This window comes from Dunckerocampus dactyliophorus, chromosome 15 (assembly GCF_027744805.1).
Source record: "Dunckerocampus dactyliophorus isolate RoL2022-P2 chromosome 15, RoL_Ddac_1.1, whole genome shotgun sequence".
Classification (NCBI taxonomy): Eukaryota; Metazoa; Chordata; class Actinopteri; order Syngnathiformes; family Syngnathidae; genus Dunckerocampus; species Dunckerocampus dactyliophorus.
Window position 1 is genome coordinate 24,376,507 of NC_072833.1, and position 13,338 is coordinate 24,389,844.

The following is a 13,338-nucleotide window of genomic DNA, read 5'->3' on the forward strand; positions in this document are numbered from 1 at the left end:
ATGAGGATTATCCTTCATCACGATTACAGACAATGACGAGCTGGACTCGTTTCATGCTCGTACTCGGCACAAATGCATTATCTGTAACGGATACTGGTCTAAAACGAGTATCCGGCTCATCCCTACTAAGAAGTTAAATACATTTCATCCCAGCTTTGTCATACAGGTGAAAAAGCCTCATATTATTAATATCAGTGTCACTCTTTGCTCTTTGTTTCCATTTTTTGCTATTTTTTTAAAATAAATTTTCCAAATATTTCAACTTAAAATTTTCTTTTCAGAATTATGAATTTATTCCCGTAATATTTTGACTTTACTCTTGCAACATTATAATCCAACCTAATTATACAAAAAATGTCATTTTGCTTGTTTGTCATAATGACAACTTTAAAAAATTATATACTTTTACTTTGATATTTGAACATTATGTGACTAAAATTATATTATTTTTCCTCATAATACAACAACTTTATTCTTATAAAATGACATTTTGACATTATTCTTGCCAGAAAACTGCTGTTTTTTCCATTTTTGTTGTTGTTTCCAACTATTTAAACTTTCTTCACAAATATTCTTAATTTGTTTCTCATAATATCAGAATTTTGTCCAAGCTAAATTTCCAAAATGACAACTTTATTTTGTCTTGTCTGTGATACATTTTACCACTTAAAAAAAACCTCCAAAACTAATAAAAATAACAACTTTAAAACAACATATTTTCTTTAATATTTTAACTCTATGCTACTAAAATGACATCATTTTTCCTCATGATACCTCTCACCCGCTACATGACACTGTTGTTTCCCTGAGCAGCTCCTTCAGCAGCAGACCGTTACACCCACGGTGTAAGAAGGAGAGGTTCCGCAGGTCCTTCATACCGACCGCTGTCAGGCTCTACAACACCTGCACCACCTGAACCATGTTGTAGACACTATGCTTTCTTTACACTGTTCTCTTTACTTGTCTTGCTGCTGTAACAAGTAAATTTCCCCGCTGTGGGATAAATAAAGTACATACAATACAATACAATACAATACAAGACAATGTCATCCTCATCAAATTTTTCTTTTTAGATTACAACTTTTTTCTCTTAATATTTCAACTTTATACTTGTAAAATTGATGCTGTTTAAAAAAAAAAAATTCTTGTTACATTATATTTTTCGAATGAGCAGCGGGCCGCAAATGGCCCCCGGGAAGCACTTTGGACACCCCTGGTTTAGGGTATTTGATCACACAAACCGTTTCCAGAATTGTCCTTGCAGCCCCTGGTCCCCTTCAGAATGTCCTGGGTGAGGTTCCACCTGGAGTGCGACACTTCCACGCACTCCCGGCCGCTCCAGCCACAGAAGGGGTCCCTGGCGAAGACGCAGTCGTAACAGGAAGTGTACCTGCGACAGGCTGACAAGGGGATCTGCACGACCCCGGAGTGGGAGCCCACATAGATGTGTCGCTATTTCATAAAAAAAATAAATAAATAAAATAAAAGCATGCAATGAATCACCCAATTCCGAGCATGGCTTTGGAATGTGAAAGTACACGCTCACCAGGGCTGGAGCGAGGACCAAGCTCTCCACGGGCTGTGCTTTGTCAAACAGCTGCAGCTCCTCAATGATGTGCATTTCCCCCCGAACGTCCACCGCTCTGTGCAGCCAGCCGTCGTCTGGAGGGGAGGAGGTAAGACGCGCATAGTAGAATACGGCTTCTGGGCCAAACTGACACAACTACGGTGCGTTCAAGGACTGCCGAACAAAGCACGACATCTCAACGCGTGGCGAAAAAGTGCAGTTTGGTGGATCAGGTAGGGCACTGCCCCATTTCGCCTCATGTCTTTTATTTTGTCGAAAAGAACAAAACTCACCAGTTCCCAGGAAGAGAACGGTGTAGATGTTTCCGTCCAGCGCCGGCTGCTTGTGCACGGCTATGCGCACGTAGTTGACGCTCCTCTTGAACATGAGCGGGCGCGCCCCGGTCGGGTGCACCTGGGTGGCCATGAGCGGGTGCCTCCTGGCGAAAGTGAGGACGTTGTCGGGGAGGTCTCGGGATGAGTTGATGCCCTGGGACCTGTGCACGTCCGTGATGCACTGCAGGGAGCAGAGACCACCTTGTGATGTTTGGAGTTGGCTCGTCAGGAGCACGGCGTTGTTGGGTGCAACTCACTGATCCGGGTCTTGGCTCGGGGACCTTCCCTGTGTACTCCCTCCACTTTGAGTCCTGCACCTCCATGTAGGGCCCGTCGAAGGCCTTCTGCACATCTGAGAAGGCATACTGGCAGATGGCGGAGGCTTTGATATTCTTCCTGAAAGACAATATGCTCACATCACGGACATCCATCCAGGATTCATCACTCATCTCAACAGTGGAGCCATTTGAAGGCTGTCCCCGCTCCTCACGCCATTTCTCACCATTCCAGACCGAAGACGCCGTAGAAGAGGCTGCTTTGTGCGTCTCGGCCGTGCAGGACAAACACGCTGCGGAGGACGTTGAGGTGCAGCTCGTACTCGGGGACGGAACAAACCAGTCGGGCCTTGAGGAAGGAGGTCCACTTCCTTTGCAGGGTTCTCTGACCGCCCCAGTCCGTCTGCAGACAGGAGAGGCATGAAGGACGACCCATCAAAGTATGCGGCGCTGGGCACTGTTGGTTGCACAGTTAGCTGTACTAACCTGACACAAAAACTACACCATTTCACTTTCACGCTAGTTAGTCTTGCTGCTTAAATTGAGGCCAAAGAGGGCAGCGCCCCACCACATCCAGCAGACGGAGCTGTGGTGAAAAAAAGTTTGCTTTATAATTACAATGATCGCCACCTGCGGGATTGGTTTGTAATTGCTATGGTCTCGGCTTTAAATGTCTAAAACCTAAAAATGGCGGTAAGGCAGGACGCAACTTTATTTGATACGATACTACAGTAGATCCCCGTTTTCGTCGTACGGCCGCCCTTGGAAACTTTTGACTTTCGCGGCTTCGCTTCATCACAATCATGCTGTTTTGTGGGTGACCACAGCCTATTAGTTAAAAAATATATGCATATTTATCAGTGAAGCATAAAGACAGATAAAATAAACAAAACTTAAATATAAATAATAAATTACAAATAAATGTCATTAAATAAAAATGACAAACAATACAATTATGGGCTGGTACTTGTATGCTGTATTACTGCGTATTTTTTAAATTCTTATTGACTTCATGTGAATGAGCCTGTTTTCTTTTTTCTGTTTTTTTTTAAATAAATATGTTATTATTATCAATATAGCATCAACCCTGAAATATGTACGACGGAGTATTAGGGCCACATTGAAAGAAAAAAAAAACTGAGATTTTGAGAATAATGCCGTAAATTTACGAGAAAAAAAAGTTGTAAATTACAAGAATAAGAGTGGTAAATTTCGGAGAATAAAGTGGTAATATTAGGTGTGAGGGTGTCATACATGTCAGAAGAAAAATACAGAATAGCTCTCCAGGAAGGAAGGAAACTTTCTTCTTGCTTCAGGCAAGCTTTTATTTATAACGTGGCAGCAAAACAATTGAGCATTTAGCATTTAGATGTCACTTCCACCTTCTTTACAAAGGTCACAAAAGTCCCCCCTTTTCATAGCCGTCTCAGACAATGCCTGTAACATAAAGTTAAAATTTTTTCCTGATAAATTTACGACAATAAAGTCTTATTCTTGAAATCTCTGATTATTTTAATACTCCGTCGTAACAGGTATTGCCTGAGACAGCTCTGAAAAGGGGGGCTGATGTGACCTTTGGCCTTGGGAAAAGGTAATATTACGACTTTGTTCCCCTCATAAATTTTTGAATTTTTTTCTCGTAAATTTCCAACTTTTTCTCGTAAATTTCTGACTTTATTCTCAAAATCTCAGATTAATTTTTTTTTCAATATGGCCCCAAAACTCCCTTGTAAATATGACAATGCGAACAAAAAACATGAATTGCAATGCTCACATTTTCCCATTTTTTCCCCCTTTTTAATGTGGAACACCCACTCGCCACTTCACCCCACAAAACAAAACCAATAAATACATAAATAAATAATACAAAAATAAAATAAAAATTAATACAATTTTAATAAACAAAACAAAGTGCAACAAAAGCAAATAATGTGCATTCATAAGTTAGAGACGGCTTATTTTCTGACCAAATAAGTAAATAAATAAATCTGCAAATTTGCGTAATGGCAAAAGCCAAATGGCGAATGTGCGGGGATCCACTGTTTTACAAAGCACAGCAGTCAAAGCCGTGTCGTTCAGGCTGTCATAAAGAATCAGAGGGGTCTTGCACAGACACGGGAGTGCGAAAGTGACAGCACAACAAAGAAGGTGAGGTCGGGGCTGCGAAGGAGGATGATCATAAATAATACAAGATGTGCACGGATTTCAGCGCTTGCAGCTGCACGGATGTGACCCGTTTTCTCACGTCTGCCTAAAAAACAGGCCACGTTCCAAACAAGCGCATGTGTCTCCAGGTCCAGAGTGGTGTCTAAAGGGGGACGTCTGTGTGGGTCACTGCGGCCCGAGGAGGAAGAGACGACCTGATTTCTAAGAAAGACTTTAAATGTCAGCAGAGGAAGCTGTAGATTTGAAAGTGTTAGATATTATAATTGAGTTAGTAATAATTGTCATGCTATGTGGCACATACTGTACTACTGTATGTGTAAATGTTTATGAATATTAACAGAAGAGAAAGGAAGCAGCCGCTGCGCTGACTTTGCGGTCTGGACTGAAGATGCTGCGGTCGGACAAGCGGGCGGGATGGAGGTCAAAGGAGGTGGAGGGGAAGATGGTGAACTTGTAGTCTGCCTGGCAACAGCGGCACACACTCCAAAAGGAGACTGCGGACCCTCTCACCTTGCAAACCCGGGCCACCCTGGACACCTTGGTGCGGCTCGGGTACGCCATCTGCTCCTGGCTCCTCTCCGTGAAGAAAAAGTAAATCTTGTCGTCGTCGCCCACCGAGCTGTTGACGCTCTCTCGGAGCAGCGCCGAGCCTACAAAGTCCGCCTCTGGACACCCACGGAGCAAAAAGGAGGGGGGTCAGGTGTGCCGCATTCGGCGGATGTAGAGCAGTCATTCTCAACTGGTGGCTTGAGACCCAAAAGTGGGTTGTGGACCCGTTTTCAATGGGTCGTGAATATTTATGTTGGTTTTTTCTTATGCAGCGGGGTGTGGTCTATTTATACTCCTGTACAGTGTTGCCAACTTGGCGACTTTGTCGCTAAATCTGGCGACATGCCAAACCCTCTTGGCGACATATTTTCTCAAAAGCGACTAGTGACAGATCTAGCTACTTTTTCAGGCGTCGTTGGACAGATTTCTGGTATTTGGGGGCTTAAAAGTGAAAGCATGCATTGATCTGCAGTTTGTGTTCTGACTGCTCCTGAGACGTCCGCCCCGCCTCCAAAGCAGTCAGTGCACTTCCACGCATCCATGAACCACGCATGCGCGAGGCACGATGCCACCGGGGTGGATCTCGTCCTGTTTTACAGAGCGGGATCTGTCTAGGCGCTGGCCGAGATCAAATATTATGATGAAGTGATCAAGTTTATTTGTAGTTCAAAACATAATTAAGGTGTTTTTACTCACATTTTTTTCCCCCCTCAGTATCTGTGACAACATCATATGCAAATACTATACAAATTAGCTGATGACATCATCTAGCGACTTATAGGACAGCCAATAGCAACTTTTCTCGCTGAGGAGTTGGCAACAGCGTTCCTATAGTAGGAGTGCAGTGCTGTTTGACATCCGCCGTCATAAAAGAAGACCAACTTTTGATCGTGCAGTGATCCCGCACCACTCCGATTTTCATTCTCATGGTTTGTCAAAAATATGTTCATTAATAATTCATGATATTTTGTGGTTGAATATGGCCAATTTTTTGTCAAAAAAATAATAAAAATAACCACTTAAACATTTTTTTCTTTAATATTTCAACCCTATGTGACTAAAATTACATTTTTCCTCATGATATTATGAGTTTATTCTCATAAAATTGCAACTTCTTTTCTTGTTAGAATACGACTTTCCTCTCTTAATATTTGAACTTTATTCTCGTAAAATAAAATAAAAATAAATAAATTAAATTATATTTTCAGAATGAGCTGCGCGTCCATTACGGATTAACTGTGATAAATGAGGGATTAATGTACAGTAGTCTACTGCCATTAAGACCTTGACATGACATGTCTTATATGAGGTTTTCAACTAAAATTAGCATCGAGCTAGCACATTCGTTTTGTTGAAATGCATTTTGTTTATGTTGAATGTCACAGAGAAATGATTTTGTATCTTATGTAAGTTAAAATTGACATGTTTATTTTACACCTTTACAGTCACTTTTTGTTCAAATACTGTGTGGATAAAATCCTGAAATGTTCATGACACTGGTTTTGTGCTGGCACACGGGGCTATTTTGCACTAGCCTAAATTCAAAACTGCGCTGTCTTGTCATGGAATGTAAGGTATTTGAGAAATTTTAGTTGAAAACTGTCCGCAAATTTGGGTCACGAGTTGTCATGAAGGCGTGATGAGCGGGGTGAGGGGTGGGGGTCCCTCAGCCAAAGCAGGTGAGAAAGTATTTAGTAGAGTATTTACCCAGCAGCCAGCGGGTGGGCGCCTCCTCCGTCCTGAGTGTGGGGAAGGGGAAGTTGCGGCGCACATCGGGAGAGCTGCGGAACTCATACTGGGAAGCCGTGAACATCTCGCCGTCTGATGCGCAACAGGAACACAACTTGAAGTTAGTGAATATATCAGTACAATTCTGTCGCCGGAAAGACAAGAAACACGCGTTCTTAATAGATAAACCTGAATGATGACGCTCCGATGTCACCATAAGAAAGTACCCTGAACACAACGTACCCACGAGGAGGCCTGTGTATCCCTTGGTCGGGTCATAGGGACACCTGTCTCGTCCATCCTCCAAGCTCGACGACAAGCTGAAGCGTTCGGAATCCTCATAGAGAAAGGAACAGGAGGATTTGAGACGCCAGAAGAGTACAACATCATGGATGAAAGCATTGAGAATGAACTACAGTAATCCCTCGCCACTTCACGCTTCTCTCCAGTTTTTCAAAAATATATTCATTAATAAATTATCGCTGTTTCGTGGTTGAATACGGCCCATTATTAGTAAAAAAAATGTGCATATTTAAGGTAATTTTACATATTTTTTTGCCCTAAATGAAGAATTTTTATGCATAAAAGTGGCTAAATGGACTAAAACACAAATATAAGGCATTCAGAAGATGCATTCAAAAACACTGTGATGATATGAAGTATTCTATACTGGTCACTAGGTGTCAGTCATGTTACATTGATGAGACAATAGCCACCGCAGGAAGAACTCTGCAGAACAGGAAGTAAACAAGGAACAACAAGAAGGAACTCTCCCAATGCTAACGTGTAACTCTATAGTACATCTTATTTTCTCCTATTATGTCTACTATATTGGGCACTAAGCGTGGAACGTGACTATAGGGGTGTTATTTCAGGTCTAGACAGCTCTAATAAAGTTAAAAAATGTATTTCGAAGACTAAAATACAAATATAAGGCATTCAGAAGACAGATTCAAAAACGCTGTGATGGTATATAGTATTCTACGCTGGACACTAGGTGTCAGTAATGTTACACTGATGACACAATAGGAAGATGACCACAGGAAGTACTGCACAGAACCGGAAGTAAAACAAACAACAAAGAACTCTCCCAATGCTAATTTGTATGAGTCTATATTATGTTATTATGTCTACTATATTGGGTAATAGGAGTGTAAAGGTGAATATAGGGGTGTTATTAAATCTAGAGAGCTCTAACAGTGTTAAAAACCATACTTGGAAGGTCATAAACATGTTTTCTATGCTCCAAACTGTTCCAAAACTTACAAAACTGTTCCATTTATAAATAAGGAATGTTACTTTGCAAAAATTCATGTATCACAGTTGGGTCTGGAACCAATTAACCCCAATTAATGAGGTTAAAACAAGATATTTTGGACAATTGTCTGCTTCTAACTTTGTGGGAACACTTTGGGGTCTTTTTCTGTTCCAGCGCACAAGGCAAGCTCTATGAAGGCATGCATGGAGGAGATGGTGTGGAAGAAGCCTATCGTCCTCTCTCTCAAGCCCAACATCAGTGCAGCAAAACACTTGTGTGCGTACTGGTTGCACCTAAAGGTGCTCCAAGCTCTTACGATGTAAGCACAGAGGGGTCTGAAGGCGTTGGTTCCGCACACGTACAGGTGAGTCTCGTTGTGGCGCTGCAGGAAGCGGATGTGATTGAAGCACTCGGTCTGCAGACGGAGGCAAACACAAGAATGAATCGTTAATCATCGGGAAGCAGCTAATGCGACACACGTTCCCATCTGTCTGCATGCTATTTCATAAATCTGATGTTGGCGCACGCGGCACGCACCTTATTGTCTCTACCTTTGTTCAGACACTGCCTCTTTTGCTCAGGTGAAGCATCCCAGTCCACCTGCAAAGAGCAGGAGGGGGAATGAAGCACGTGGTCGCAGATGGAACTTGAGAAAGTCTTTATGCGCATGTATCAAGACACAGTCCACAGAAACAAACAGCCAGTAGGCCATTTTGCTTTAAAGCAGCAATTTCTGACACCTCCTTGCGCCGTACTTTGAAGTACTACTCCAAGGAGAAAGATCTGATCAACACCAAATTTGACAGGGGTATAGTAGAAGAGTGCGCCTCGCTAAATTCCAAAGGCTTTGAGTTTTTGTTGAGAAATGTGGGTGGAGCATGGCGTCAAAGTGTGATGGTTGGTGCCCATTGATTTGAGTGGCTCAACAGTACATCTGCCAAAACGACAATGCAATGCTCAAGTTTGTTAGCTTGTATATGGATTGTGTCATATGGAGAGCTCTTTCTAACATTTGCACTGTCCTTAAACATGCAAACATGATAAAGGAAGAGTCTCTTAAAAAGGTAGAAATCTTAATGTCCTGCATGGGTCTGTACCTAATGTTGTGGCCGGCTCACGCATAGAGATAAGCAGGAGGAGAAGAAGAGTTTGATTTTCCAGCGACAAAACACGCCACTCCTCAGAAACGCCTGCCGCATTTAATCTAGCTGCCATAAAATTGAAGGGACGCAATTGGATTTGCTCAATCTGCTTGAGGCTAAATTTAGTCTGTCCTCCTTTAGGACTTCACAAATGGCAGGAAACTTGTGAAAAGAAGTGGTGGCGGTGGAGGAGGAGGGGCCTGCACTTTTCGTTTTACTTTTAAAAAGGTCCTATCCTGCTCATTGCTCATTGTGGGCGCTTTTAAAATGATACTGGATCCCAGTGGGGCATGATGGTAAGTTTCTTTTCATAAAACACTGCATAAATCTCAAGTTTGTACAGGGTCAATCTGCATTTGGCTCCTCTTGGCCACGCCTACTCTGTTGTGATTGGTCGGCTCTGTGCAGAAGACGGCGGCAGCTTTTTGACACTCACCCGGGGGCTTGCGGGGGTGGAGATGTTGGACGCGTTGAGTGCGTACAGCGCTCCTCTTCCTCCCACGTACAGAAGCCCCGCCTCCTCCTCTAGCAGCAGGGTGCTGTAGTTCCGGGTCGATCCGGTGAAGCGACTGCTGTCGAGCAGGCCTGCGGACATCCACATTGTTGCAAGGTTAATATTGTCAGACATGTTCATTGCATAGCAATTATTATTGTTGCGCTGTCACCTTTTGACCTCCATAATAAACATAGCTTCATTGTATTATTGTTCATTGTTTTATGTACCGTATATGGTATCAAACGACCGTAAGCGCAGAGAGCAATGATTTGTGTGACACGTGGACGTAAAAATACTGCATGGATGAATGACCTACTAAGAAAACATTATCCTTAGTGCACTGACAGTGAATGATGATGATGATGATGAGGCGTCACCAGGGCTGATGCGACATGGCAGTACTGGGACACTGTTCCCGCTGAATGCCCTAAAATCCCTCTTGAGCCCCCGCCCCCACCGCCTCAAGAATATACTGGATCTTTACAGGCCTGTGTATCATCACATGCAAAAAAACCCCCAATGAGATACAGATAAAGCTCGGGGTTCGTGCGCCCTACTTTTCGCACAAGTGTGTTTTCGCAGAACTGAGCGGCCAAGTAAAGCAACCAAAGTGTTTCTTAACACTGAGCCTCCGCGCTCTTTTAAAATTGTGTTCAGCTGCTGAATAATCCGCAATGGGGTCCAAGAAAACTGCTAGCATTTTGATAAAGAAGTGGAGAAACACGATTGAATTCAACAAAGAAGCCATCGCAAAGCACAAAGCGGGCGTTCCCTCCCGTCCTCGCCGCCATCGCCAACAGGAAAAAGTGATGATAAAGTGATGTTCACTTATCAATTTCATTAGTCATTTATTTCCCGTTTTCTTTAAGTTAATTTATTTTCTTTAAAAGTTGAATTTTTAAAATATTTTTGGATGAATTAATTTTACATAATTTCTAAATGAAAAAATAGCTTTCAGGGTTTCTCCTAGAATTTTCTGAAGCTGTGGTGGGCTGCATTTGGCTGCCGCCGCTGTGTCGTGCCGCTGCTGCGTCTATTTATTTTATGGCTGTCAAAGTTAACGTGTTAACGGAAGTTTCCTTTAAGGCACAATATTTTTTTTGTGACACACAATTAACGTGCGGACGTCCTGTTTGACCCTCGGCCGACGCCGTAGTTTGAGGAAGTAGCGGTCACCGGGTTACAAGCGGGAGCAAATATGGAGCAGAAATGGAGAAAGAATTGGGTATTTGGATTGGTAAATTTAGCCTCCAAGCTCTGGCAGATGGCTCTCAACAAGGCCAAAGTTATTTGTATCTTCTGTCGCTTTGGTTGGAATTGGCACGGACTTCTCGTCGTCGACTTGAGAGAAGAAGACCTGAGAGAAGCGGCAAGGTACTGAAGCACTGCCAGTATTTTTTATTGCCACTTATACAGTGGCACCTAGGTATGGGAGTGTCCCAACTAACAAGTGATTTTTTTTTGTTTTTTTTAAGAAGCAAGTTGTCTCTGAGCTGATTTTTTGCTTGGAACTGCGAGCTAAAATTGGGTACGAGCTGCTAGTTAACGGGAGGCATAGCTGAGGACATCTATATAGGGGCTTCTGCAAATTCAGCGCTAGCAGTGCAAGCCACTGATCTGTATTATATATCTGGATAGCTTAAACGTCGCACGCCGCCGTGCAAGCCGCTGAAGCCACAGAGACGCCATCTTACCACTCACATCTCGACTACATTGGCACAGCGTACATAGTGTACAAAGCAGATGAAGAGGCTTGCAGAACATCTATATTTTACATTAAAAAGCGGGGAGATTCTCCCATTCCTTCAAGTAACGCAACCTTCGTCCCTTAAAAACCATTTGATACGTTATTCTCTATCTTTTGGCTATAATAAATGTACTTTTCCCCTTCCAATTCTCATTGCCTTTGGGACAAAATTCTACTGTGCACCCTGGCTCAGCACTGCCCTATAGCAATGCATAGTTTTACTCCTCTAGAAAGAGATTTTAATTTTAACTGCATATCCCATCCCTTTTTTCCACTAAAATCCATGGTCATGATCCTTTACTTTTTTTTCTTACTTTCATACAATTCACTATGCTCTCGTCTGTACAAAATATGAATCATAAAAGAGAGTGACTTTGGACAAGTTTTAAAATCATTGAACATTGATTTTTTATTTTTTTTTTGTTTGTGTTATGAAATAGAAATAACCTCTTTTCTGATATAGAAATAAATTTGAACAAAAAACACAGGAATAATATGTGATTACCATAATGTGTAATAACCATAAACACATACACACACACACACACACACACACACACACACACAGAAAAAACAACAACACTGAAACAAAACCATATGCTTTGGGTAAGACAATAAGTTGTTTGCAATCTCAAACATACCGGTATGCATGTTCAGTAATATTATTTTCCAGAACATATCATATGAATGAATCCTTTTACGTCAGTCATTCAGCAGCAAAAAAAAAAAAAATTGTTGTTTATCCAAATGAAGGGTCATGCCGGGTCAATTGTATGCAAACTGGATTGCTAACTGCACTGAATACAATGCCTGGTAAGCACGGTAAATCTACATTTCAATCATACTTACAGGTGAAATGTTCGTCCACAGCCTTTGAACTGGCGATTTGTGCAGTTAATAGCTGCACGTGCAGGCATCTTAAGTCAAAATTTGTGTCCAATGCGAATTAATAAAAGAAGTTCACCACGAATGCAAAAGCCTGTCGAGAAGTGTTTCTTGCGAGTGGCAATATGGCGGCCGTGTGGCTTCACAAGTCATCGCCAATGAGCTATCCAGATATATAATACAGATCAGTGGCAGTGCATGCATTAGCTAACATTAGCATTAGCTAGTCATCAACACATTAGTAAAATATACATACATCCTATTTGTTATGTATTGTGTAAAACTATGAGAGGAACAACATCAAATTAAAAGCACAAAATGAATACAGACCCACCATCCACCAGTTAGTAGGAGTTTTTCAGAGAGCATGTGTACCAAAAATATGCACATTAGCACTCAATAAGGTCATCAAATCTTACCTTTATGCATTCCCACATAGTATCAGCATTTGGGAGCAAATATTAGGTGAAAGAAAAAGAGTAAATTTTCTGTGCGTTCTAACGATATAAAAAACAGCTAAAAAGACGTAGCTAAGAATGCACACAAAATAAACTCCAAAAGAACCAACAGCGCTCCATTTACATAATGTGACCTGCATATTAACTAAGCTACAGTGACATTATTATTATTATTATTGTTTTTGTTTTTAACTCATTCAATCACAGCTATTTTTCAAAAGACAACCCCTTCAGTAGCGGCCATTTTAGACGATTTTGACTGATCTTTCAAGGCACACAGAATATTGCGTTCTACGGCTATATAAACATGGAACCTACCAAAAGAAAGATCAGACTCCCGTCTTTCATCAGAAAAAAGCTTGTTTCTATCTTTTTGCGTTCTTTAGTCATCAGCAGTAGAACATAGGTAAGTTTCAGGAAAATATCAGTTCCCAACTATAGAAAAAGGGATAAAACCAGCTTTTTGAGATACATTTCAAGCATCAACTTTCACTTTGACACAAATATTTTTTTCCTTTTGTGACAGCTCAAATATCTAAACAACTATACCGCAACATAAACAACACAAAAAAAAAAAAAATTCCATCAAAATAACAATTTATTGACAAATATAGCACCACGAACTATTTACAATTTTTACATTTGGAACTGAACTATGTGTGTGCATGTGTGTGCATGCGTGTGCGTGTGCATGTGGTAAAATTTCCCCACAATGCCTCCTTTTTTTTTTTC

General features: G+C 41.7%; 1 protein-coding gene across 2 annotated transcripts in view; it reads right to left on the bottom strand.

Moving 5' to 3' along the window:
- sema4gb (sema domain, immunoglobulin domain (Ig), transmembrane domain (TM) and short cytoplasmic domain, (semaphorin) 4Gb) overlaps nt 1-13,338 on the bottom strand; it is a 33,711-nt gene that overhangs the window by 7,382 nt on the left and 12,991 nt on the right. For both annotated transcript variants that reach the window (XM_054752671.1, XM_054752670.1), the window contains exons 3-13: nt 9,457-9,605; nt 8,416-8,478; nt 8,195-8,293; nt 6,864-6,957; nt 6,600-6,713; nt 4,854-5,008; nt 2,405-2,580; nt 2,160-2,298; nt 1,861-2,083; nt 1,547-1,662; nt 1,242-1,452 (exon numbers count right to left, since the gene is read on the bottom strand). In XM_054752671.1, the coding sequence (XP_054608646.1) occupies nt 1,242-1,452; nt 1,547-1,662; nt 1,861-2,083; nt 2,160-2,298; nt 2,405-2,580; nt 4,854-5,008; nt 6,600-6,713; nt 6,864-6,957; nt 8,195-8,293; nt 8,416-8,478; nt 9,457-9,605 (1,539 nt within the window). The remainder of the gene's footprint in view (nt 1-1,241; nt 1,453-1,546; nt 1,663-1,860; nt 2,084-2,159; nt 2,299-2,404; nt 2,581-4,853; nt 5,009-6,599; nt 6,714-6,863; nt 6,958-8,194; nt 8,294-8,415; nt 8,479-9,456; nt 9,606-13,338) is intronic.